Genomic DNA, 22579 nt, shown 5'->3' on the forward strand with positions numbered 1-22579 from the left:
CAATATAGTCTGACTAAAATATCGGACACTTCATTGTAGAAAACACTCTTTTTGCCAACTTAGAAACAATGCAGCTATTGAGAGGTGATACAAACTCGAATAATTACATTTTCATGTGATATTATGAAGGGATGTACTCACTTCTGTTGTATAGTGTGCATATTAACAAATACCATCATACATAAACATGCAACATAATATTTAACAAATAAAACATCCAGCATTTAGTTTGTATAGTCATTGCAGTAGTTTTTGAATCTGTTAGTTCAGTTCTTTGTTAAAAAAAGAGTACAGAGGTCAAACACTGGAGTGTGTGGTTATGAAACACAGCAGATACAGATGTCTCCTTTCTTTCAATGTAAGGGGTCGCTCTCATATCTGATTGGTCCAAACGGCCGGACGCGCTGCCATAGGAAGGTTCTGATTGGTCAGTTTTCTCGCTGTCAGTCATGTGGGCGGTATTTAAAAGCGAAGTAACAAGGAAGTGACCGCCCAGATGTCTGATTGTCACCGGGGCAACGTACAGCTACAATGTGGATCATTGTGCCGATTATTTTATTTGCTATAGTTATATTTGTATTAAAATATGTCTTCAGCAGCCCCGGACCGAATCCTTTCGAGAGGGACACCCGAGAACCGCTTAAGAAGATGGTTCACGACCGGAAAGAGAAGAATAAAGTCCTGAAACAAGGTGAGTTAAGCCACTGAGGTTGTTGTTGGTGCGTCTTGGTTGAAGGTTTTTTTTTTTAAACTCCTATTTTATCAGTTTTAGCAGATTTTTAGTGATGTGCACAATACTATCATTGTTCTTTTTTTTCAGAAGACAATTTCCCATCCAAAAGGATGAAGATGAAGGGCAGTCAAATCAAACTAAATAAACTGAATGGACAAACTACAGACGACAGCGTTGCTTAAAAAAACAATCTGCTAAAAAATAAATAGAAGTTGTAAAGTTCCAATAGGCCCAAATCCAGATTTTTTTTGAATAAAATGCATTTTCCTAAAAATTTGGAAATTCAGCGGTCCATAAACCTGAAGATATTTAATGTAAAGTGACACGAAACAGAGCAAATCAGACTGTTGTTTTCTTTGTGAAGCTGAGACTCAGTAATGTTGCAATTATCTGATGTTATTTTCTGGATGTTTTTATGTATTTATACAACTTTATTTAAACTCACCAGTACATTGAGGTATGAAGGCATCCTTTCAAAATATAGCTGAGGAAGAAAATAGAAATTGTTGACACTCACATTAGACACTATAAATCATAAAAATTAAAAGACGACATAATTACAGTCATAAAAATTTTAAGCAAATGAGTCAACCAGAACAAGAACATCTGGAAGTAAAATAAGAGGATTTATTGATCAACTAAATGCTAATAATCCTCAGATTTCTTGTTGTTTTGTGCTTGCTGTTGCTTTGATATTTTGTTTCCGTGTCTTTAGGTTTCTTGGCCAGTAAAGTCCCAGACAACCTGGACGCCATCATCATCGGCAGCGGGATCGGTGGACTCGGACTCGGGGTGCTGCTGGCCAAAGTTGGAAAGAAAGTCTTGGTTCTGGAGCAGCACGGTCGGGCTGGAGGATGCTGCCACACATTTACTGAGAAGGGCTTCGAGTTTGATGTTGGTGAGAAGAACTTAGAATTAAAATGAACAAAGTGTCGCTTTCCAAACAACAGAATTTAAGCAAGTAGATGTGTTGCAGGTATTACGAGGTGCTTTAATAGAAACAAGTCAAACTTCTCTTTGAGATTTTTGTTGTTGATTTTTGTTCTTTAAGATAAAAGAGAAGTCCAGTTGCTTTCTATTGAAGCTCCAAGGACAAGCTTTGCAAATGCATCCAAATTTCTGTATTGAAGTTCTCTCTCAGATTTAGCGTGATGAAATGGGAGAAGTCAAATCACTGGTTTTTATACAGCACATTTAAAACAACAACCATTGTGCAAAAGTGAAAAAGGCTAAGTTATGAATTCATATTAACTAAGCAAGTTTGAATATTTGGTTTAAGACCCTATAGTGATAATTAAACAGAAATATATTACTGGATAAAGGATAAAACAAATCAAACTAAATAAATTAAATGGACAAACTACGGACTACAGGGTTGCTTAAGAACCAATCTGCTTTTTAGACATAATGTCTAGGCTGTGCTCTTTACATACAGTTTATCCTTTATGGGAGTTTCAATTAATTTTTGCTCATTTTTTTTTATATTCCTGCAGCTGTATCGACTTGATCCCTCCCATAGTCTGATTTTTACCAGAGGAATTTGCATATTAGAGATTCAAACCCTACAAAATAAAACACTACTTTACCTGACTTTAATTTATATTTAAATTATATTAAAGGTAGTGTCTACAGATACGGACCCGTACCCGTAGCCTGTGGCCTACGGATACGGCACTTTCCCTTAACATAAATATTAATGAGCCGTACATAAATATTAATGAGCCGGCTGATGAACGCGCTTCGTGATTGGCTGGTAATCCGACGGACATAATTATTAATGAGCCGGCGACGCTGATGAAGGCGCTTCGGTGATTCGAGGTGAATCTGCGAAATGAATTGCGGAACTAACAGCCAGCAAACTATAAGTATTTTTTTACCTTCAAAAGTAGCGACAGACTATTACATATTAACAACCTAAACAAAACCCTGACGTATTTTCTACGTCTGTCAACACAGACCCTGTCACAGTCACTTTAATGTTAGCGGACTCTGTTGAATGGCTAAGTTACATAACCACAAACAAATCTCACAATATCACAGTAAATCGAGTTTGTGGGTTTTTTTAATTCAGGCCGAATTAAAGAGCTGCTCCTCACCATTCACGTGTGTTTGTTTCATATTCGATATCCTTAATTTTATCTTGTAAATTAGCGTCCGAAATTAAATGGGAACATTTGCAATGGAGTTCGTCAGCCGCTTCCACCACTGAACGCGGTAAACTAATTAATAGGAACTGGACTTCAAACAATTTAGACACGGCGTCTAAAAGCGTAAAAACTACATTGTCTACGTAAAGTGTGAGAGGAGACGGTGTATTTTTAGTTAAATTATACAATGTTCGCCGTCAAAGTCATTCATATAAACTGCCTGTAATGTGCAGCAAATAGTAGTTAACCATCGCCAGCTCTTCAGTGACCTTAACGGTCCGTACCTCTAGCATCAACCTATATTAAAACTGAGATCCTTCAGTGTTATTGATTATTGAGAATTGCCTAATATAATAGTACAGCTAAACCCTCATGGCATTATGAATTACAAAACTTAACCTAACTAATATGAATATTAAGGCTGAGACGCTGCGGTGTTATTGAACATGGAAATTTAAACCCTGACACCCTACAGTGTTATAAGTTACAGAACTTTACATAATTAATATAAAGATTATGGTTAATTCCCTACAACCTTTCTCACTGAAGATTAAACTGACTAATTCAGAGCTAAAGTTTTGACTCAAGTCTCATAATTGGCTAACATAAACTGCCTTCGTCTCTCAGGAATCCACTACATCGGGGACCTGCTGGACCACAAGCCGTTCCGCTGCATGCTGGACCAGATGACGGACGGACAGCTGCAGTGGGAGCCTCTGGACAACCCGTTTGACCACGTGGTTCTGGGACCTCCAGAGAACCGGCGGCGGTACCCCATCTACAGCGGCAGGACTCGCTTCCCCGAGGAGCTGAAAAAGTGCTTCCCTGGAGAGGAGAAGGCCATCGACGAGTACGTGAGGCTGGTGAAGGTAGGAACCTGTTGCACCACAGGTCGTTTTCACTCAGATATATCTGCAACTGATCCTGTGTGTCATTAGCAGCTGAAAATGTGAGGGGTCTTTTTTTTTTTTTTTTACACGATAAGGCCACTTGTTTTGCTGCGGAGACCTTCTCTCATTATGCAGGGTGTAAATGTCTTTTCTCCCCGTCTACTATGTGTTTAAAATCTGTACTTTAGCACAGACGGGCTTTGTTGTCCAAAGTTCTGTCGATGTTGTCGCTGATATTCTTCACATAATTAGGTGGAAATGCAAAGGTTGGAGGAACTGCTGAGTTCTCTTGTTAGCTGCAGAGTTGCATAATTTCACCCAGCATTGTTGCAACAGCGTTTTGCCCTGACACACAGATAAAGCAAGGCCACTGTCTACCTGTCAGCATCTTTTTATTTTTCTATGTAATATATGACTAAAATCTCTTAGTAGTTTGCAAAAAAGAACAGCACTTGAAATCCTTGAAACTGTCATTGTGTAGGTTGCTAGCTTAGAGGTTCTTGCTGTTCCTAGTAGCAAAGGAGGTTTTGAAAACATCAACAAACAGATAGTGGAAGGGAAGAAGAAAGCAATAGCAAGTTTATGCACATAGTCTACATTTGGTGAGTCACTAATGTTAAAAAAACGACATATTTTCCTATTTCTGATCATGTAAACATGTCTAAAACCTCCGTGAGCGATGGCAAAAAGAGCTTTGTGTAGGAAAGGACTTAAAATTCTCAGAAGCAATGTTAATTTTGTAACTCAAAATAGCATCTTTAATAAAGCAAACATACTCTTCGTGTATGTGCTGCAGAAATCATTTGTGCGTCTGTGTGTCTTTTTTAGCAAGTTGGTCGGGGTATTTGGCTCATGGCCATGCTGAAGCTCCTCCCCGTCCCCGTGGCCAAGTTCCTGGTCTACACCGGCCTCGTCCAGCGTCTCTCCTTCTTCTTCAAAATGGCTCATCACAGCCTGACAGACGTGGTCAACGAGCTGACGGAGAACAAGGACCTCAGGGCTGTTTTCACCTACATCTTCGGCACCTACGGTACCATCCCGGATACGGTTCAGTCGGTGTGATCAGATCAATTCTTCAACGTGCTGCTCACCATTTTTGTCCTTCTCTAAACTACAGGTAACATGCCCAAAGACGCCAGCTTTTCCATGCACAGTTTGTTGGTCACTCACTACCTGAACGGCGCCTGGTATCCTAAAGGTGGAGCCACTGAAATAGCCTATCACATGATCCCCATCATTGAGAAGGCAGGAGGAGCTGTTCTGGTTCGAGCTCCTGTCAACCGCATCTTATTCAACGATTCTAAGGAAGCTGTTGGTGGGTGAGACTCATTCAGTTATTTCTGCACACAGTCACTTCATGCAGATCCCACAGAGGAGGTGATTTACTGGTTTGTATGTGTCCAGGTGTGAGCGTGATGAAAGGTCAGGAGGAGGTCCATATCCACGCACCCATGGTCATCTCTGACGCCGGCATCTTCAACACCTACCAGAAGCTGCTGCCCAAAGAGCTGCAGGCCATGCCGGGTACGATGGAAACAGCACAAACATGGCGAGAAGTAGAGTGAACTTAATAGAACAGTTTGCTTCAAACCTTTAATGAAAGTTCAACCAGCAAACTACATTGAATCAGTGGGAATTAGCTTTTTCCCTCCAATCAAAAGTGTTAATTAACACTTGCATTATAATTTGTAACTTTAAACATAAGTTTTTAAGTTACGTATTCGTACAAAGTTTTCCAAGTAGTATTCCCATGTTATTTTAAAATAATTTCTAAGTGTTACATACTTAATTACCATGATTATGAACACAAATTTGTAAACTGACGAATTAAAAAAAAAAAACATCAGGTTGCTTCAGTGTTAAATGTGTAGGTGGTGGAGACTTTAAATCCTGACCTCAAAGTTCATTGACTTTAATTTCATTCAGTAATCTCAACTTGAATTTAGTTTTAAAGTGACTAAAGCAGAAGTTCAAGTTTAAGTTCCACACAAGGTTATTATGTTAACCCATCAGAATAAAATAATAATGACTTTATTTATATGCCACTTTCAAATCAAAGTGCTTTACGGAGCAAGCAACAGATAAAATGGAATAAAATGATAACGGATAAAGTACAATAACTGTTACAGGTTTGTTTAAATCAGTCAATTGGATTCTAAATCTTGTAGCAAAGCATTTTATAAATTGATGGAAATAGGTCCATTGAGTTGTGCTCTGTGTAAACACAGTCTGCGTTTCAACCCAAAAAATTGCTGAATTTTGTTATCTGGCGTAACTGAATCACTAATGAATTCATGGTTGTGCCCAGAAGTACAGCATTTTGTTTAATTTTTTTCACATAATCTGGTTCAAGCAAACTCTCGGTTTTAGTTACTTTTTCCAATGAGGCACCCGGAATAATGACATTTTTGATGAAATAGGATGCTATGTGTTGATTTTGTTCCATTTTCACCACAAGTAATTACATCCAGGACTGTCAAGAAAGCTCAAAGTCTGACTCTTCTTCTGTTTTTGACAGTTTCTGGCTTTGACAAATGTTATTTTGCATTGTTTTAAAAGACAAGAGGCCTTTTCAACCCGTGACCAGGTTTTGAGGTTCAGAGGGCTAAATAATGAACTATTCAGAACAGAAAATGTGTCAATGTAGTGCAAAATGTACAGCTGACAATTTTTGAGGGGGGTCTGAAAGCCCAAATATTTAGTTCATGATGGTCTAAAATGGAGAAAAGCAACAAATTCACACATTTGACTGACTTGGAAAAGAGATCATGATGCATTTTTTTTTTTAAATTTAGTGGGGGATGAGTTGACAATCACAACACTTGTTGATTAATCCTCTTCTGATTGATCCACTGACTAATCATTTCAGCACTCGAGGAGACACTCCAAGGCGGTACTTGTTGTTTTCCACTAATGAGGACAATGACTCACTTCAGGTCGCTGTTTTCAGCAGTCTGTTATAAAACTGTATTTTCTGTTGTTATTCTTCTGTCCTGCAGCCATCCAGAAGCAGCTGGGCATGATGAAGAACGGCGAAGGAGGTCTGAGTATTTTCTTGGGTCTGAATGGAACCAAGGATGACCTGGGCCTGAAGGCAGACAACTACTGGATCTTTTCTGAGAACAATTTTGATGAATTGTAAGTTGAATTTAAACAGAGGCTGTTTAGCTTGTAAGGCTGGTTATTCAGGAGTCTTTGCTCCTTTCAGACACACACTCCTTTGTTAATCTGCTTCACGTTTGAATGAGCACCCTCGTCATCGTTCATTAAATGACAGCAGCAAGTATTTGACAACTAATTAATTAATCGTCGCAACCCGTGTCACCACTTTAACAAGTCTGAACTTAATGCTTATATATTAGGAGATGCATAAAGAACAGCCTTTGAATTGTATAAAGGGATCTGAGCAAGGCTTTTCCCACATTTTAGCACCCATATTTGGTCCAACAACATCACAGAAAAATCACATTTTGCTGCCAAAATCACCAAACACTTTCATCATTCATTAGTTCTAAATTTTTACACCTGTTATAGATAGATAGACTTTATTAATCCTGAGGGAAATTCAAAAGCTGAAACTGAAATAAAAAAACTTTGCTGTGATGAAGACAGAGAAAGCCACATTAATGAGACTCACCAATAATGAATGTAATCTGAAGCTGATTTTCAGTTTGTTGCTCCCAGTTGTTTGTAGGAATGTTTCCACTGAGTTTATCAAGCACCTAAAAGATCCATATGAGCGTTTCCAGAGCAAAAGCATTTATGCATAGGAAACAACAGAAATAACTTCATAAACCATCCCTGACCTGGAGACAGGATGGTTTGGGCATACTGTGGTGTCTGAATGAAGCCATAATGAACAATTAAAGTGAAATGACAGAATGTTGTCACTTAAATGAAGCTGTAATGTTGCATATACCATGTCTAAAAAGGATTTGATCTGAAATTGCAGAATAGTCAATGTGAATGTGGAAATGCATATTACAAATACAGACTTTGGAATGTATTGTGAAGATTTTAGGCTTGAGTTAACAAAATATTAGTAGACTGAGCAGTTAAATCCAGTGGAAGCTGTTTTCTCTTATTGCATTCACATGTAAAATCCCGTTTTTCCATATTGAGAATGCTCAAGGTTTCATCATTTTATGTTAATGTGAATCTGCTTCCTTTGAAGGGTGGAGGAATATTTGAAGGGAGACAGAGAGGACTCTGCTAAAAAAGTACCTTTGCTGTTTGTCGCCTCTCCATCGGCTAAAGATCCAACCTGGGAGGAAAGATCACCAGGTACAGACCACAAGAAGTCTGCAGGGAAGCTCACTTCATGAATGACCTTTTACCAGTGTGGCCAGTGTAGAAAAACCCCACCTGAAGATTTCAGAACAGGATGTGTCCTGCTTTTTCTAACATTGTCTTTCTTTTCCTTCCCATCAGGAAAGTCTACTTTGAGTCTGGTCAGTTTTGCCAACTATCAGTGGTTTGAGGAGTGGAAGGACGACAAAGTGACGAACCGAGGACAGGACTACAAAGCTCTGAAACAGGCGTTCATCGACTCTATTCTGGAGGTGGTTATGGATGTTTTCCCCAAGATCACCAGAGACAAGGTAAAGAGGGAATCTCTCTGCTGTCTGCTCACTTCTGCTTAGCTTAGGATGGTGTATGATGGAGGAAGTTCTTTTTAGAGTTCAGCACAGTAGCTTTGGACTTATTTACTGTATAAAGACCGATCCATGGTTTCCACGTCTGCAAAGGTCTAGGCCGGATCAAGATTTTTGCCTCCAAGCCAAATACAGGGGGTCCTCTGTTTACAATGTTCTTGACCTCAGGCATTACGTCATTATGTCGGAACTGGTTATGTGGAACTAGTTGGCGAGCAGAGCAGACGATTACATCATCACATGGCGCTATAAGACAGCTTTGTTTACATTCACTGGTTGTACGCCACCTTGGATTGTGCTGCATTCACTAACTTTTTCCCCTTCGTTATGACTCCCAAGCATAAGTCAGACTCTTCAGATGCTTCGTTGAAAAGGAAAGCCATCTCCATAGAAGTGAAATTAGATATAATAAACGCTCGGAACAGGGCGAAACATCGATGAACACTGATCAAGTTGTGAAAACATTGCGACATATTGTAGCGACCCTCTGATGAATGACTGAGACTTTATCTTGTTCTGTGGTTGTTTATTGAACCTTCACACAGGCTACTGTGAAACCTCAACTTCAACAACAATATTCTGTTATCTTCTTGTAAAATGACTCACACATGCATGAAAGTCATTGGTACTTGTGACTTTTCCGAAGAACTGATCAATCTCGTGATGTACGTAGCGACTTTGTTTACATTTTCGGCAGACTTCTGACTAATGGCGAAAATAGACTTACATTGATCAGGAGGAACAGAAGTCTGACGTAACTCATGGACCCCCTCTAATTTCATATTTAGTGTCTTCCAATACCATTTTCCAAGATGATAAACACTTAGTGTGCAAATATCATAAACAATTGATTAGTCAATTAAGTAGCTCTGCATTTGGGAAAAATAAAGCATTTTTGCTTCGAAGTTGCCCATGTTACGTAAGTTATATAGTATTTACCATGAACCAAAAGCTCTGGTCGGGCACTGTCTGAAATGTAGTATGGAGAGAGTAGAGTATTCATTGGCTCCAGAAGCTCTATCATCCTGTTTTCTACTTGCATGTCAGAAAATGTATTTCAGATTAACTGTAGTACCTGGTAGTACCACCAGGTGGAGCCTTCTTACTGTTTAATACTGTCACAATCTGAGGAGGCATCAGTCTGACTCCTGAAAGCTCTGTGTTGTCAAGCAGAGAGCATTGTAGGGGTTTAGCTTGCAATAGACAATGAGAAAGACTTTCATGATGATTAATGGCCTCCATATAGAGCCAGTAGACTTTTTGCAGTGTACCATGGGCCATGGCAACTTGCAGTCATTAAGTTTAGATTGGTGACAATAGTGATCAGTTAAAAACGCCACGATCAACGTCGATTCTGTGACATTGACTTTGGATACACTGAGTGCAATGTGACACAAATTTAAATTAAATTTCTGGATATGCCTCCCACTTCAATAAAAAAGAAATGTAAAGAATTCATTTGTTATTTTATTTAAAACATTTGAGTATTGGATAGTTTTCTCTGTCATACACACTACAAAACTTAATAATTTGGGGTTTTAGGCTATTGACCGGCCATCTAAGGGATGCGGGAAATCCTAACAGGCACTTGTCATTATTTTGTACATTGCAGCAACAAAACAAATCAGGGATGTATTGAGAAAATTATTGTCAAATTAATAACTGCAAAATGAGCTGAAGCCAAGCGAGTGCTCCTGTTTAAGGGATATACACTCACTTTATTAGGTCCACCTGTGAATTCTGTGACAAACCAAACAAACTTCTGTTTTACAGTTTTTGTTGATAACCAATTGCTTATTTACAGAAAATTGTTAAATGGTGGCGAAATGTAAAATCTTTTAATATATTGTTTATATATCCACAGTGAATACTAACCATCCCAGAGTATTACCTGAATAATAAAAATACAGTAGAATTCTCATCTTTTTTGACAAATGCAACAAAAATTTAAAATGTAGAGACCTAGTGGAAGGAGAATTCATGGCACACTATTTAATTGTGGGTGTATTCTGTATATTAATATGACTATTTGTGTAGATCGAGTACGTCGACGCTGGAACCCCCATCACTAACACCCATTACATCGGAGCCCCTAAAGGTGAGATCTATGGAGCGGATCACGGCGTCGCCCGGTTCTGTCCTGATGTCAACGCCACAGTGAGACCTCAGACTCCTCTGAAGAACCTCTATCTGACAGGTCTGTGCAGCTTCACATTATCCAGCGTACTGAACACAGCATTCCTTCCATTTCTCACAATTGCTGTTTCTGTGTTGCAGGTCAGGACGTGTTTGTTTGCGGTTTCGCTGGCGCCCTCGCCGGAGCTCTCACCTGCGGCTCGGTCATCCTCAACCGCAACCTCCACCTGGACGCCATCGCTTTGGCAAAGAAAACCAAATTCATGAACGAGAAATTGAAAGGGGAGTAACTTCTCAGCTGAGTGACCGCTACATACTGGAATTAACCACCACTGTGCTGCAACACTACAGATCAAAGGCCTGCTGTGAGCCTGAAAGCTTATGAATCAATATAATAAAGTGGAAAGTTTAATTTTCCACATTACCTCATACCGGCACTGAGCTGCTTTAACTTTGGACTGCTTCTGTTTTTGCTAAATAAAGGTGGGGGGGTAGAGGGGGCAGGCTGCCACCCACCTCCCCGCACTCTCTCCGCCCTGACTCCAGCCACTTGGTCACTTTATTTGGAACGGAAACTACGATGTCAAAGGGACTACGAGTTTATTTCTTTTTATCTGATCTCCAGCTCAGTGAGTTAAGGGTTGGAGTTAAGGATAACCTGAAACTGCAGGTTGCTGGTTCAAGACCAGACCCTTCTTAAATTTTTTGAAAAACTTAGACAAAGAAAAAGGCCAGAGGTGGGTCTTAAACCTGCTACCTTCCATTTGGTAGTCTCTCCTCTTATCCCCCTGAGCTACTTGCTCAGATACTAATTTTTCTTTTTTTGCGCATTTATCATCTATTTTTGTCATTTTCGAGGCTTTTTTTTTTTTAAACTCGAGTCTCGACTCAACCATTTTTCGCAGGGGGTTGGACTTCACCCTTTGTGCTGGAGGGTTGAACCCTCAGTTCCAAGACTTTCCAAAGCCTCCAGACCTCCCGAGTCCTCAGGACCTGAGCTTTGACACAGTCTGAGGGCTGAAATTTTCTAAGTCCCACAGTAGGACTGAAATCTTGAAAGTTTCTCAGCAGTTCTGTTAGTTTGAACTTTCTGGTTAACAGAAGCCTTAAAACTTGTGACCATGAGTCTTGATTTCACATTTAGAACATCCATCTGAGTTCTTCTCAGACCTTCACCTGTGGGTTCTTTAGAAATCCTGAACATCTTTGATTCTCTTCACTGAACAGAAAAGTTTGTGGAGATCAGAAGGTAACATTATTTTGATCAGTGCCTTCAGCTACTAGTAGACTTTATCTGGAAAGCAGTTTTCTGAAATGAGCTCTTAGTAAATCTGTCCACAGTCAAACCAAGAACATAGAAAGAGGAAATGTTTGAAGAAACAACTTGTTTTCATTTCAGACTATAAAACGCTTTAAGACCTTTATCTGTTTTTGCTCTTTTTGATCGTTTTATTGTCTGTTCTATTTAATTTGATCTTCTAAAGTCTAACTGGTGTCTTTTCAGATGTTTTGTCTTTAGTTTGATTCTTCTTAAATGTTTAGTTTTGCTCTTTTCTCACCTTTTATTCTTTTCTAATTTCTGATTTGATTTTAAAATGTTTCGTCTTTTTAATGATTGTTTTTTCAAATGTTTTATCTGCTTGTTTGAAAAATTTCCTTTTCTTTCCCAGTGTTTAATGTTTAGATTAAATCTTTAAGGTTTTTCTTTTTCAATGTTTCACCACCTTTTGTTTAATTTTCTTTTTAGATGCTTCACTGTATTTTGTTTAATTCCTATTTAAAGTTTTATTCACTTTCACATTCAATTTTCTAATTAAACGTTTTGTCTTTTTAAAGGTTTAATAATCTAATTAAATGTTTTGTATTTTTTTATGTTTAAGATTCTTCTTGTTTAATTGTATTTTTTAAATGTTTAATGATCTTAAATATTTCATCTTTAATGTTAATTTCATTATTACATGTTTTGTATCTTCTGTTTAATTATCTAAATATTTTGTCTGTTTAATGTAATTTAATGGTATTTAATGTTAATTTCTTTTTAAAGTTTTGCATTAAATGTTTTCCTTTGATTTGATTGCTTTAAATTTAATTTATTTCTTTAATCTTTTCTGCCAAAATTTTAACCCCAACCTTAAAAATGAAACAAACCCTTAAATCATAATAAAAATAGTTCTGTTGTCACAATCATGAGTTAGTCAATTATTCAGTTTATCAGTTCAACTTTATTTGTTTAGCACCTTTCACACAGATGACAAAACTGAACAAGCAAAGAGAAAAAAAAAACGTCTCAAAGTCTCTTCTGCTGCAGGTTGCTTTGTAGAACTGTTACAGAAAACCTCACTAAACTACATGGAGGGGCCTCAAGATAGCCGTCCTAATGAAACCTTACAAAAACCAAACTAACACAACTCAAACACTAACGTCTCCTGCAGCCTACCAGAGAACCTCTTTAAACAGAGAATCAGGACAGGAACTCTTACCTTCTGGACAACCAACGTTGGTTCACAAACAAGAATACAGAATGTGTCTGACCAAAAACCTCTAAAGACTCACTACAGCCAAGATAAAGACACAACTCAGCTGCACCAAATCCACTAATCACTGCACTCATGCTAACTGTGGCTAAAGAACCACATTTATCAAGACAACTATCCAGTACAAAGCCCTAAAACACACTAAGAAACACATTAAAGACGATTTTACTGCTAGAAGCTGAAAGTATACCAAAATATACACTGACCCTGGAGCATTCCTCTTCTGGGAGTCGACTAGTCAGCCGGTATTTTGGTGAAAGTAGTTCATTACCTGTGAGTACCTGTGAGTTCGACTACTGAAGTTCTGATTAGTGCTACTATGGTTCATTCTGTTTTACAGATTTTTTTTTCTCATTTCTTTTGATCAATGTGGACATCCCACCGGAACCCTGCACTATTGAAGTGCTACAACACTTAGTTGACTACATAACTTATATGAAGTGTAAACATTCAAAATACAGGCAAACACTATATCACATTGTAGATCATATATTGCTTGGTTTCCTGTGCAGCTTTAGGATTCTGTGAACACTGTCTGGTTCACTTTCTCCCGACTTACAAGCAGAACTAAAATCTGCTAAGTGTGTGCTGAACACTGAGGAGATGGACCAAACAGACAGAGCCAGAATTCCAGGTCTGCTTTGGTTGCAGCTACAAATATTGTGTAAGTTTTCTCATTTTCTGACTTTTCAACACTGAATCATTGTCAAATTAATGTGGCTTTTCTGAGAAGAATTTCCAAAAAGAATACTCTTAAATGTCAAGAGAGTGCAGTGAGTGTGTCTCAGTGATCGTAGTGGAAAGATGCTTGTGTTAGGATGAATCAGTACTTCTTCATATAACTACACCATGAATACAGCAGAACTTCAAAGTACTTACTGAGTTATTGAAAAGCTTAAGTCTTAGGATGAAGACAAGAAAATGTCTTTTTGAAGGAAACAACATAAAACACAGCTGTTACACACCAAACATAATATTAAAAGTCTGAGATTTCAACCTGTTAAGCTTCATTAAAGGAATATATTGTGAAAAATCTCCACTCAAAGTTGTTTAAAACTTCGTTATTTGACAGTAAAGCCACCTCAGATCGATGATTTGACCATTTACAAGCTGCATCACCTGAAAATAATTTCAATTCAGCTCATTTTGCGAAATTTTCAAATTTCTGAAAACCATGAAATGTAACATGAACTCTTCGGGGATGTAATGTCATCAACACATGCAGAAATATTCTAGTCTGTGTTCTATTAGCTGCAACACCAACAGTGTAAAACTAAAGTGGCTAACCTTAACCCTAAACCTAACCTTGGACCAATCACTGAAAATGGATTTTGCATTGAAACATGTAGGTTTCTGTGGTAATGAGACATACAGTTTGTGCTACTGTAACTACATGACCTTTGAGGCTTTACTAACATACTAACAAGTTCACTCATTTTTGTTGCATTGAGTTTCTACATTGCAGTCTCTATTTTCAATATAGTCTGTCTCAGTTATTTGTTTTGATTTCTTCTAAGGAGGAGATATGTTACTTGTCAACTTTGAATTAATGCCATCATTGAATATTTTGACATGTAATTGATTTTGATTTCTGTTGTTTCTGTTTTATAATGCTTACATGATCAGGTCACAAAGGTTATTAAGGTGAGGAGTCGCTCTCATTGATTGGTCCAAAAGTCTGACACCTCCAAAAGAGAAAGGCTCTGATTGGCCAGTTCAGCACTCAGTCAGTCAAGTGGGCGGTATTTTAAGGGGACTAAATAGGAAGTAAACACACAGGCCTGCTGCACACATAGACATATATGTCTATGGCTGCACACACTGAGACAATGTGGGTGTTTGTGGCTGTTGTTTTAGTCGCTTTGGTCGTATTTTTATTAAAATATGTCTTCAGCGGCTCCGGACCGAATCCCTTCGAGACGGACACCCGAGAACCGCTGAAGAAGATGGTTCACGACCGGAAAGAGAAGAATAAAGTGTTGAAACAAGGTAAGTCAAACGAGTTAGCTAAACGTTGGAGCTAAAAAACTGAACTGGAAGTCACACAAATTGTCATATGTTGAATTATGACGGTGTAAAATTGAAAGAAGTTGGTGTAAAGAGGATTTCATTGTTTCAAAACATCAGTTAAAGTGATGCATTTTAGCTGTTCACCAAATAGCTGCAATATGACATTCTGTACAACTGTGCACGAGAATACCAAAATACAAACAGTGACGTGCCTTTCTTAGAATTATGTGATATGTGTAGTACATTAATAGAGGGGAAATTGCTGACAGGTGAGCAGATCCTTAAAATTATGTCGATGTATGTTATAAAATATGAAAATACAAGCATAAACACCGTTTACAGAAGCACCACGAACACCAGTACATCCACACACTAGTAGAGTGATTAATCAACCATTGTTACATGTACTGTTTACTCAACTTTTTGGCATTTAATAAACAGTATTTGTTCATTTTTGTTCTAATTATATAAGTTCAGATTTACACAGAGTAGGAATGTTTTGGGTTATAATGAAATCCCATCCATTTTACAACTTTATTGCATAACAAAAGAGCACATAGCAGCTTTACCAGTATGGAAAGTTAAAACAACAGGAATACGAAATCAAATAAAGATACACATAAGAAAAAATATTGTAGATTAAGACATTTAGTAATTTCCGAGACAGTTATCAGCATCCGTTATCTATTAATCTTCTTATTGTTTCCTAATTTAAAATAAAAAGAAAGCAAGACAAAGAAAGCTAGTATAACAAATAGACTATTCCAATTCCAATATGTTGTTAACAATTTTTTTTTTTATTTGTTAAGCTGAGTGGTGTTTTTATTGTCTGAGTTGCAGTGCAAGCTGATGTCCATTCTTCTCAGTGGAGAAGCCAGTTTTTACTAGTATAGTGAGATTAAAATGGATTTAGCGTTGTTTTTCTTCATTTCTCCCACTTCAGGTCTGGTAAATTTGCAGCTGATACATTTTACAACGGGGTCTGTAATATCAGATTCCAGTAAAGTCTGTTTTGCTCTCACAATATTGTATGTTGAAATGTACATTTTTGCTGGAGTTTTTCAAATCCAGGTGTTGGAGACATGGTGACCTCTTGTATTTCAAAATCCTTCAATGTGTCTCTGATCAATAGAGTTGTTCATTTTGGCCTTCCAGTTGTAAAGCTGTTGCTGATTAAATGTGTAGATTCTGACATGGCAAACAATTTGTGGCTGGTTACATTGTGTAATTTTTGCACTTTTGTCAAGAGATTATGTCTTATAAAGCTGCTGGCTGGTTAGCGAATCAGATGTTAAACATTTTTTGACTTGTTCCAGGAATCGTTTGATTTGTTGTTGTTTCACCTTTCCTGTTTCAATATTTTATTTCTGTGTTTTTAGGTTTCTTGGCCAGTAAAGTCCCAGACAACCTGGATGCCATCATCATCGGCAGCGGGATCGGTGGACTCGGACTCGGGGTGCTGATGGCCAAAGTTGGAAAGAAAGTCTTGGTTCTGGAGCAGCACGATCGGGCTGGAGGATGCTGCCACACGTTTACCGAGAAGGGCTTCGAGTTTGATGTTGGTGAGAAGAACTGCTTGTGTCCCTTGAACCAGTCTGAAAATGAAAATAGAAAAAAATCTTCGAAAATTGACATTTAAAATAGTTTTGGGGAGCATTTTTCCTGTATCAAAGTCCTCTCTGTTTGAACTGTCTCAGTGTTGACAGTTACTCCGTCTGCCTTCGTCTCTCAGGAATCCACTACATCGGTGAGCTGTCGGACCACAGGCCGTTTCGCTGCATGCTGGACCAGATGACGGACGGACAGCTGCAGTGGGAGCCTCTGGACAACCCGTTTGACTACGTGGTTCTGGGACCTCCAGAGAACCGGCGGCGGTACCCCATCTACAGCGGCAGGACTCGCTTCCCCGAAGAGCTGAAGAAGTGTTTCCCTGGAGAGGAGAAGGCCATCGACGAGTACGTGAAGCTGGTGAAGGTAGGAACCTGTTGCACCACAGTCCAGTTTGTGATCAAGAGTATCTGCAGCTTCAGTAGTATACAAATTCAAACATCAAACATAGTTGAAAACCATATTTATCTAGTTTACAACAGGGTTTTTGCTGGATGTGGGACTTTTGGGAGTGACTACACATGACAAGAAGATCTGTCTCCATACAGCGTTCCCTTATCTGATAGAAATCTAAGTCTTTTCCTGTTACTTGTAACTATAGAAATGGCTATTATACTTGAGTAAATTAAATTCCAATGAACAAATCTAGCTAACCTTCTGAACTGTAAAACCTGCCAGTGAGCTTAAAAAGTATGTTGTTTTTGAAAAAATTGCCGAAATTGCACCATTTCTCAGAGATATACTATAAAAACAGAAACAATTACCACATTTTCAACTTCCCCACAACCTTTGAACCACTCATTGCGACTCGCCGTTTCTTCAGAAGACTTATGCATTTCTAAGCTTAAATTAAAATAACTTTATTTTACATGTCCAATTATACTGTTGGCAAAAATTAAACCGCTTACACTAACCAGATTCTTGGAAAGAACAAAAATTCTTTGCTTCTCAGTACAGCCATTAAAGACTCCGCTGTCACCAACAGTCACATTGCAAAACTACAGGGAGTTTTGGGCTGAACTGCAGGCTGTGTTTACTCAGATCTGAGCATGGAAACAGACACAAATGAAAACGGTAAAATATCTAATATACATTCACAGTTTTTTTTCGAGTATTAGTAAGATATGTGTTAACCAGGAAAAATGTTATACATATTGATTCCAGGTATTAAAGAAATGCAACTTTACTCGATTTCTTTGTTTATGGCTTATGACCGTCTCAAAATGTTTGACATGTTTGTGTTCTCTCTGCCTATATATGGGCTGTTTAAAATAGAGGTGCATGACTTTATATTGCAGTTAAAAATGAACTCACAGCCAGCAAAAAATCTCCAAAAACTAGATTTTAAAAAAAATTTGAATTCTCAACTTCTGCAATTTTGGTGTTGGCTACAATTGCCAAAAATGTTCCTATGCAGGAAAAAATCCTGTTCTTGAATCAAAATTCTCACCGCTGCAGTGTTCCAAGTCATGTGTTTTGTCTTCAGAAAACAGGAGATGGTATTTGGCTCATGGCCATGCTGAAGCTCCTCCCCGTCCCCGTGGCCAAGTTCCTGGTCTACACCGGCCTCGTCCAGCGTCTGTCCTTCTTCTTCAAAATGGCTCATCGCAGCCTGACAGACGTGGTCAACGAGCTGACGGAGAACAAGGACCTCAGGGCTGTTTTTATGTACATCTTCGGCACCTACGGTACCATCCCGGATACGGTTCAGTCGGTGTGATCAGATCAATTCTTCAACGTGCTGCTCACAGGTTTTCCTTTCTAAACTACAGGTAACATACCCAAAGACGCCAGCTTTTCCATGCACAGTACATTGGTGACTCACTTCCTGAACGGCGCCTGGTATCCTAAAGGTGGAGCCACTGAACTTTCTTATCACATGATCCCCATCATTGAGAAGGCAGGAGGAGCTGTTCTGGTTCGAGCTCCTGTCAACCGCATCTTATTCAACGATTCTAAGGAAGCTGTTGGTGGGTGAGACTCATTCAGTTATTTCTGCACACAGTCACTTCATGCAGATCCCACAGAGGAGGTGATTTACTGGTTTGTATGTGTCCAGGTGTGAGTGTGATGAAAGGTCAGGAGGAGGTCCATATCCACGCACCCATGGTCATCTCTGACGCCGGCATCTTCAACACCTACCAGAAGCTGCTGCCCAAAGAGCTGCAGGCCATGCCAGGTCGGAGAAAAGCTGCAGCAGAGGAGTGTTTTTGTTAGCCTTAACCTCGCCTCTGAACCAGAAGCAGTTTCTGTGCATTTTTGTCGCATTCTCCTCACTGGAGGCTCATTTTTCACTGCCGTATAAAGTCTTGCACCTTTATGAGAAGAGATGAGTGAAACAATGGCAGCACTTGCAGAATAATTGTCTGCTGATTGATCCACTGACTCATCATTTCAGCACTAGAGGAGATGCTGCAAAGTGACACTTGTTCTTTTCCACTAATGAGGACAGTGACTCACACATCTGGCATTCATTTTCATGTTGTGTTTCTTCACTTTCTGTGATTAAAGTTGTATTATATGCTGTGACTGTTTGCCCTGCAGCCATCCAGAAGCATCTGAGTATGGTGAAGCACGGTGAAGGTGGCCTGAGTGTTTTTGTGGGTCTGAATGGAACCAAGGAGGAGCTGGGCCTAAAAGCAGACAACTACTGGATCTTTGCTGAGAACAATTTTGATGAATTGTAAGTTGTCTTGGCTTTGATTTCCTAGAACCTTATGACCAAATCTATATTTTTTTTCTTTAGTCAGTAGGAGTCATTTGTGGTCTGTGCTAACACTGGTGGGCTATTTTTTTCTGCAATATGAAGTCCCACACAAATGTTTGTTTCTGTTTTTGTTTAAACAGACAACATGTCTTTCAAACTTATTAACGGGTTTTGGGTTTCTGAGGATTGAAATCAAATGTAAATTACTAAATACCTTGTGTGAATGTGAAAATGCATCTTAAAAGTAGTTTTCTTGAATGATTGGCGGTGATTTCAGCCTCAGCAAAAGCACCTTGAATGCATTAAACACTATGTAAAAGGACCAGCTAAATCCAATGCAGTGTGTGATCTGTTATTGTCTTCACATATTAAACCGATGCAAATGTTCAGTTTTAGGTTCTTAATGCGGGACTTGGATGCTGTTGAGGAGGCAGTGTTAGGTTCAGTGTTTTCTGTCAGTGAGATTGTGTTTTCTTTAAAGGATGATGAACTATATGAATGGAGACAGAGAAGAGTCTGCTAAAAAAGTGCCACTTGTGTTCGCCGCCTGTCCATCGGCTAAAGATCCGACCTGGGAGGAAAGATTTCCAGGTACAGATCACAAGACATTTATAGTGAAGCTCAGTTCATGCATGCACACAGGGTTGGTTGTACTTTTTCTGACATTTTCATATGTCATCGTTACTATAGGAAAGTCTACTTTGACTCTTGTCACTTTTGCCAAATATGCCTGGTTTGAGGAGTGGAAAGATGACAAAGTGACAAACAGAGGACACGACTACAAAGCTCTGAAACAGGCGTTCATTGACTCTATTCTGGAGGTGGTTATGGATGTTTTCCCCAAAATCACCAGAGACAAGGTAAAGACTAAATCTCTCTGCTGTCTTCTCACTTCTACTTAGCTTAGGATGTTGTATCATGGAGATAAGATAAGAATAGGCTTCACCTCTCAGAGTTTTGCACTGTAGGTTGGCCCTAATTTATGGTTTAAAGGTCAGTTCATGCTGTCTGCATGTCTGCAAGTGTCCATGTGACTTAATTTTTATCATCTCACCTACCAAAGTCCATGAAAGTTTGGACTGTCCACACTGCAATCATGCATGCTGTCTGCACACATGTAAAGAAAAGAAATAGCACTCAAAACAAATGTTTGTTTTCAGGAGAAACATCTGAGGACATTTTCTGTCATCCACAGCTTTATGACTCCTCAGTAAAGGAGTTGTGATTGGAGTAGTCCAGGGGTCGGCAACCTTTAACACTCAAAGAGCCATTTCGACCCGTTTCCCACAGAAAAGAAAACACCGGGAGCCGCAAAATCCTTTTGGCATTTAAAATGAAGACAACACTGCATATATCGCTTTTTTTTTTTTTTTTTTACCTCTATGCCCTTGTTAATCAGTCGTGATTAATTAATTACAAAGCCTCTAATTAGATAGATTCATTTTTTTAATTGTGTCCTTCCACTAATATTTATCTTACTTGGTTAATGTCATTTTTGCTCTTGGACCTCATAGGTTACGTAATGTTAGCTGGAAATCAATATTTTGCGAATGTCTATTTAACTTGTAAAATCTATTTATCTTAAGCTAGTAACTTTTCTCCGGTAAGTCGCTGCCCTATTTTCCAAGACGACACTCCTCTGACTCTCTGACCTGCTGCCGTGTTCTTGCGAGTAACGTGTATTACCCTATCACGAGTACTTTTGACTCAAAGACAAGACGTGTCTTTCTTGGAGTGGAGCTTTAATATACAGGCTTGCCATTCTTGAGTACAAAACGATGTGAAACTACAGGCGTTGCTTCTCCAGGAGTAAAACAAAAAAAAGGCATGAAACGTGTGGGAATCGGAAGCTCCGTGTTGTCTTTCTGCTTCAACTCTGCGCTCTCATGCGGTGGAGTGACACGTCAAAATAAGAGCGGTAATTTCACAATAAAATTGTCTATATTAAAATGCATTGAAACGCGCCTGAAAGGCAGAACAATTTATTTTCCAAAGTTACAGGGAGCCAGAACAGAGGGCTGAAAGAGCCGCATGCGGCTCCGGAGCCGCGGGTTGCCGACCCCTGGAGTAGTCGATGCCGGACTTTGGAGACGCCCAAAACATAATGGGTTGTGCAAAATTCTTGTTGTAGCAGTACAGGGTTATTTAAAAAGAATGAACCGATTTCACTACGCAATATTTTAATAAGGAAAAGCAATAGAAAACTCCAGCCAAGTCACAAGTATTCTACTCGCAATCAACTTTTTTTACAGGACAGTTTGACCTTTAATTGGCGCTATATAAATAAAACTGAATTGAAAATGAACCGAAACAGAAGATATTCTGGGGACATGTGAGGTTTCATTATTTTGCAGACACTGGATACAATATGAGACGTTTAGGCTCAACAAAACTCCCATTTCCTATCTCATGTCCCTTTTTCCAGGTACCTAATAATGTGCCCAGTGGGTGTATACTGTATATTAATACGATTGCGTTTGTGTAGATCGAGTACATTGACGCTGGAACCCCCATCACAAACACTTACTATCTTGGAGCCATGAAAGGTGAGATCTATGGAGCAGATCATGGTATCGACCGATTCCGCCCCGAACTCAACGCCACAGTGAGACCTCAGACTCCTCTGAAGAACCTCTATCTGACAGGTCCGTGCAGCTTCATATTACCCAATTTATTGGACTGAAGACGCTGTTTTCTGCGTTTCTTACACTTGTTTTTGTGTTGCAGGTCAGGACATGTTTGTTTGTGGTTTAGCCGGTGCTCTTGCTGGAGCTCTCACCTGCGGTTCAGTCATCCTCAACCGCAACCTCCATCTGGACGCCATCGCCTTGGCAAGAAAAAACAAGCGTATGAGTGACAAATTAAAAGGGGAGTAACTTCTTTGCAACATTTGGCCACTGTGACCACTATATACTGTGATAAACCACCGTTTTACTGCCACACTACAGTCAATCATACAATTATCTGCATCTAAACTACCATGACTCTAAGTATTTGCAGTGTTAGAATTCATATCCACTTTGCTGTGTAATATTTCATGTGCATTTACATTTACCTCTGTGCCTAATTATGCTGTATTCTTTTGGTTTTAGTTTACTACAGTACCTCCCTTTGATATGATTTAAGGGAAGCAAACAATAAATCACTAACAACTTGCTT

The 22579-nt window shown here is 39.0% G+C and overlaps 2 protein-coding genes across 2 annotated transcripts; both read left to right on the top strand.

Annotated features, from left to right (window-relative positions):
- Positions 1–290: 290 nt before the first annotated feature.
- Positions 291–11985, top strand: LOC110957507 (all-trans-retinol 13,14-reductase-like). Its single transcript, XM_051941023.1, has 11 exons — positions 291–691; positions 1449–1631; positions 3508–3749; positions 4599–4800; positions 4888–5085; positions 5175–5294; positions 6770–6908; positions 7945–8054; positions 8202–8371; positions 10463–10622; positions 10703–11985. The coding sequence occupies exons 1-11, from the start codon at positions 532–534 to the stop codon at positions 10849–10851; spliced, it is 1833 nt and encodes a 610-aa protein (XP_051796983.1). The 5' UTR covers positions 291–531; the 3' UTR covers positions 10852–11985.
- A 2883-nt stretch (positions 11986–14868) lies between these two features.
- Positions 14869–22576, top strand: LOC110957508 (all-trans-retinol 13,14-reductase-like). Its single transcript, XM_051941022.1, has 11 exons — positions 14869–15084; positions 16485–16667; positions 16838–17079; positions 18200–18401; positions 18486–18683; positions 18773–18892; positions 19258–19396; positions 19902–20011; positions 20111–20280; positions 21906–22065; positions 22148–22576. The coding sequence occupies exons 1-11, from the start codon at positions 14898–14900 to the stop codon at positions 22294–22296; spliced, it is 1860 nt and encodes a 619-aa protein (XP_051796982.1). The 5' UTR covers positions 14869–14897; the 3' UTR covers positions 22297–22576.
- Positions 22577–22579: the final 3 nt, after the last annotated feature.

The sequence above is a fragment of the Acanthochromis polyacanthus genome, chromosome 21 (genome assembly GCF_021347895.1).
Source record: "Acanthochromis polyacanthus isolate Apoly-LR-REF ecotype Palm Island chromosome 21, KAUST_Apoly_ChrSc, whole genome shotgun sequence".
NCBI classification, from domain to species: domain Eukaryota; kingdom Metazoa; phylum Chordata; class Actinopteri; family Pomacentridae; genus Acanthochromis; species Acanthochromis polyacanthus.

Coding starts and splice junctions, on each gene's coding strand:
- LOC110957507 (XM_051941023.1), top strand. CDS start 532: ATGTGGATCATTGTGCCGATTATTTTATTTGCTATAGTTATATTTGTA. Junction 1,632..3,507: donor GGGCTTCGAGTTTGATGTTG/GTGAGAAGAACT, acceptor TTCGTCTCTCAG/GAATCCACTACATCGGGGAC. Junction 5,086..5,174: donor CGATTCTAAGGAAGCTGTTG/GTGGGTGAGACT, acceptor GTATGTGTCCAG/GTGTGAGCGTGATGAAAGGT.
- LOC110957508 (XM_051941022.1), top strand. CDS start 14,898: ATGTCTATGGCTGCACACACTGAGACAATGTGGGTGTTTGTGGCTGTT. Junction 19,397..19,901: donor GAGAACAATTTTGATGAATT/GTAAGTTGTCTT, acceptor TTTTCTTTAAAG/GATGATGAACTATATGAATG. Junction 22,066..22,147: donor GAAGAACCTCTATCTGACAG/GTCCGTGCAGCT, acceptor TTTGTGTTGCAG/GTCAGGACATGTTTGTTTGT.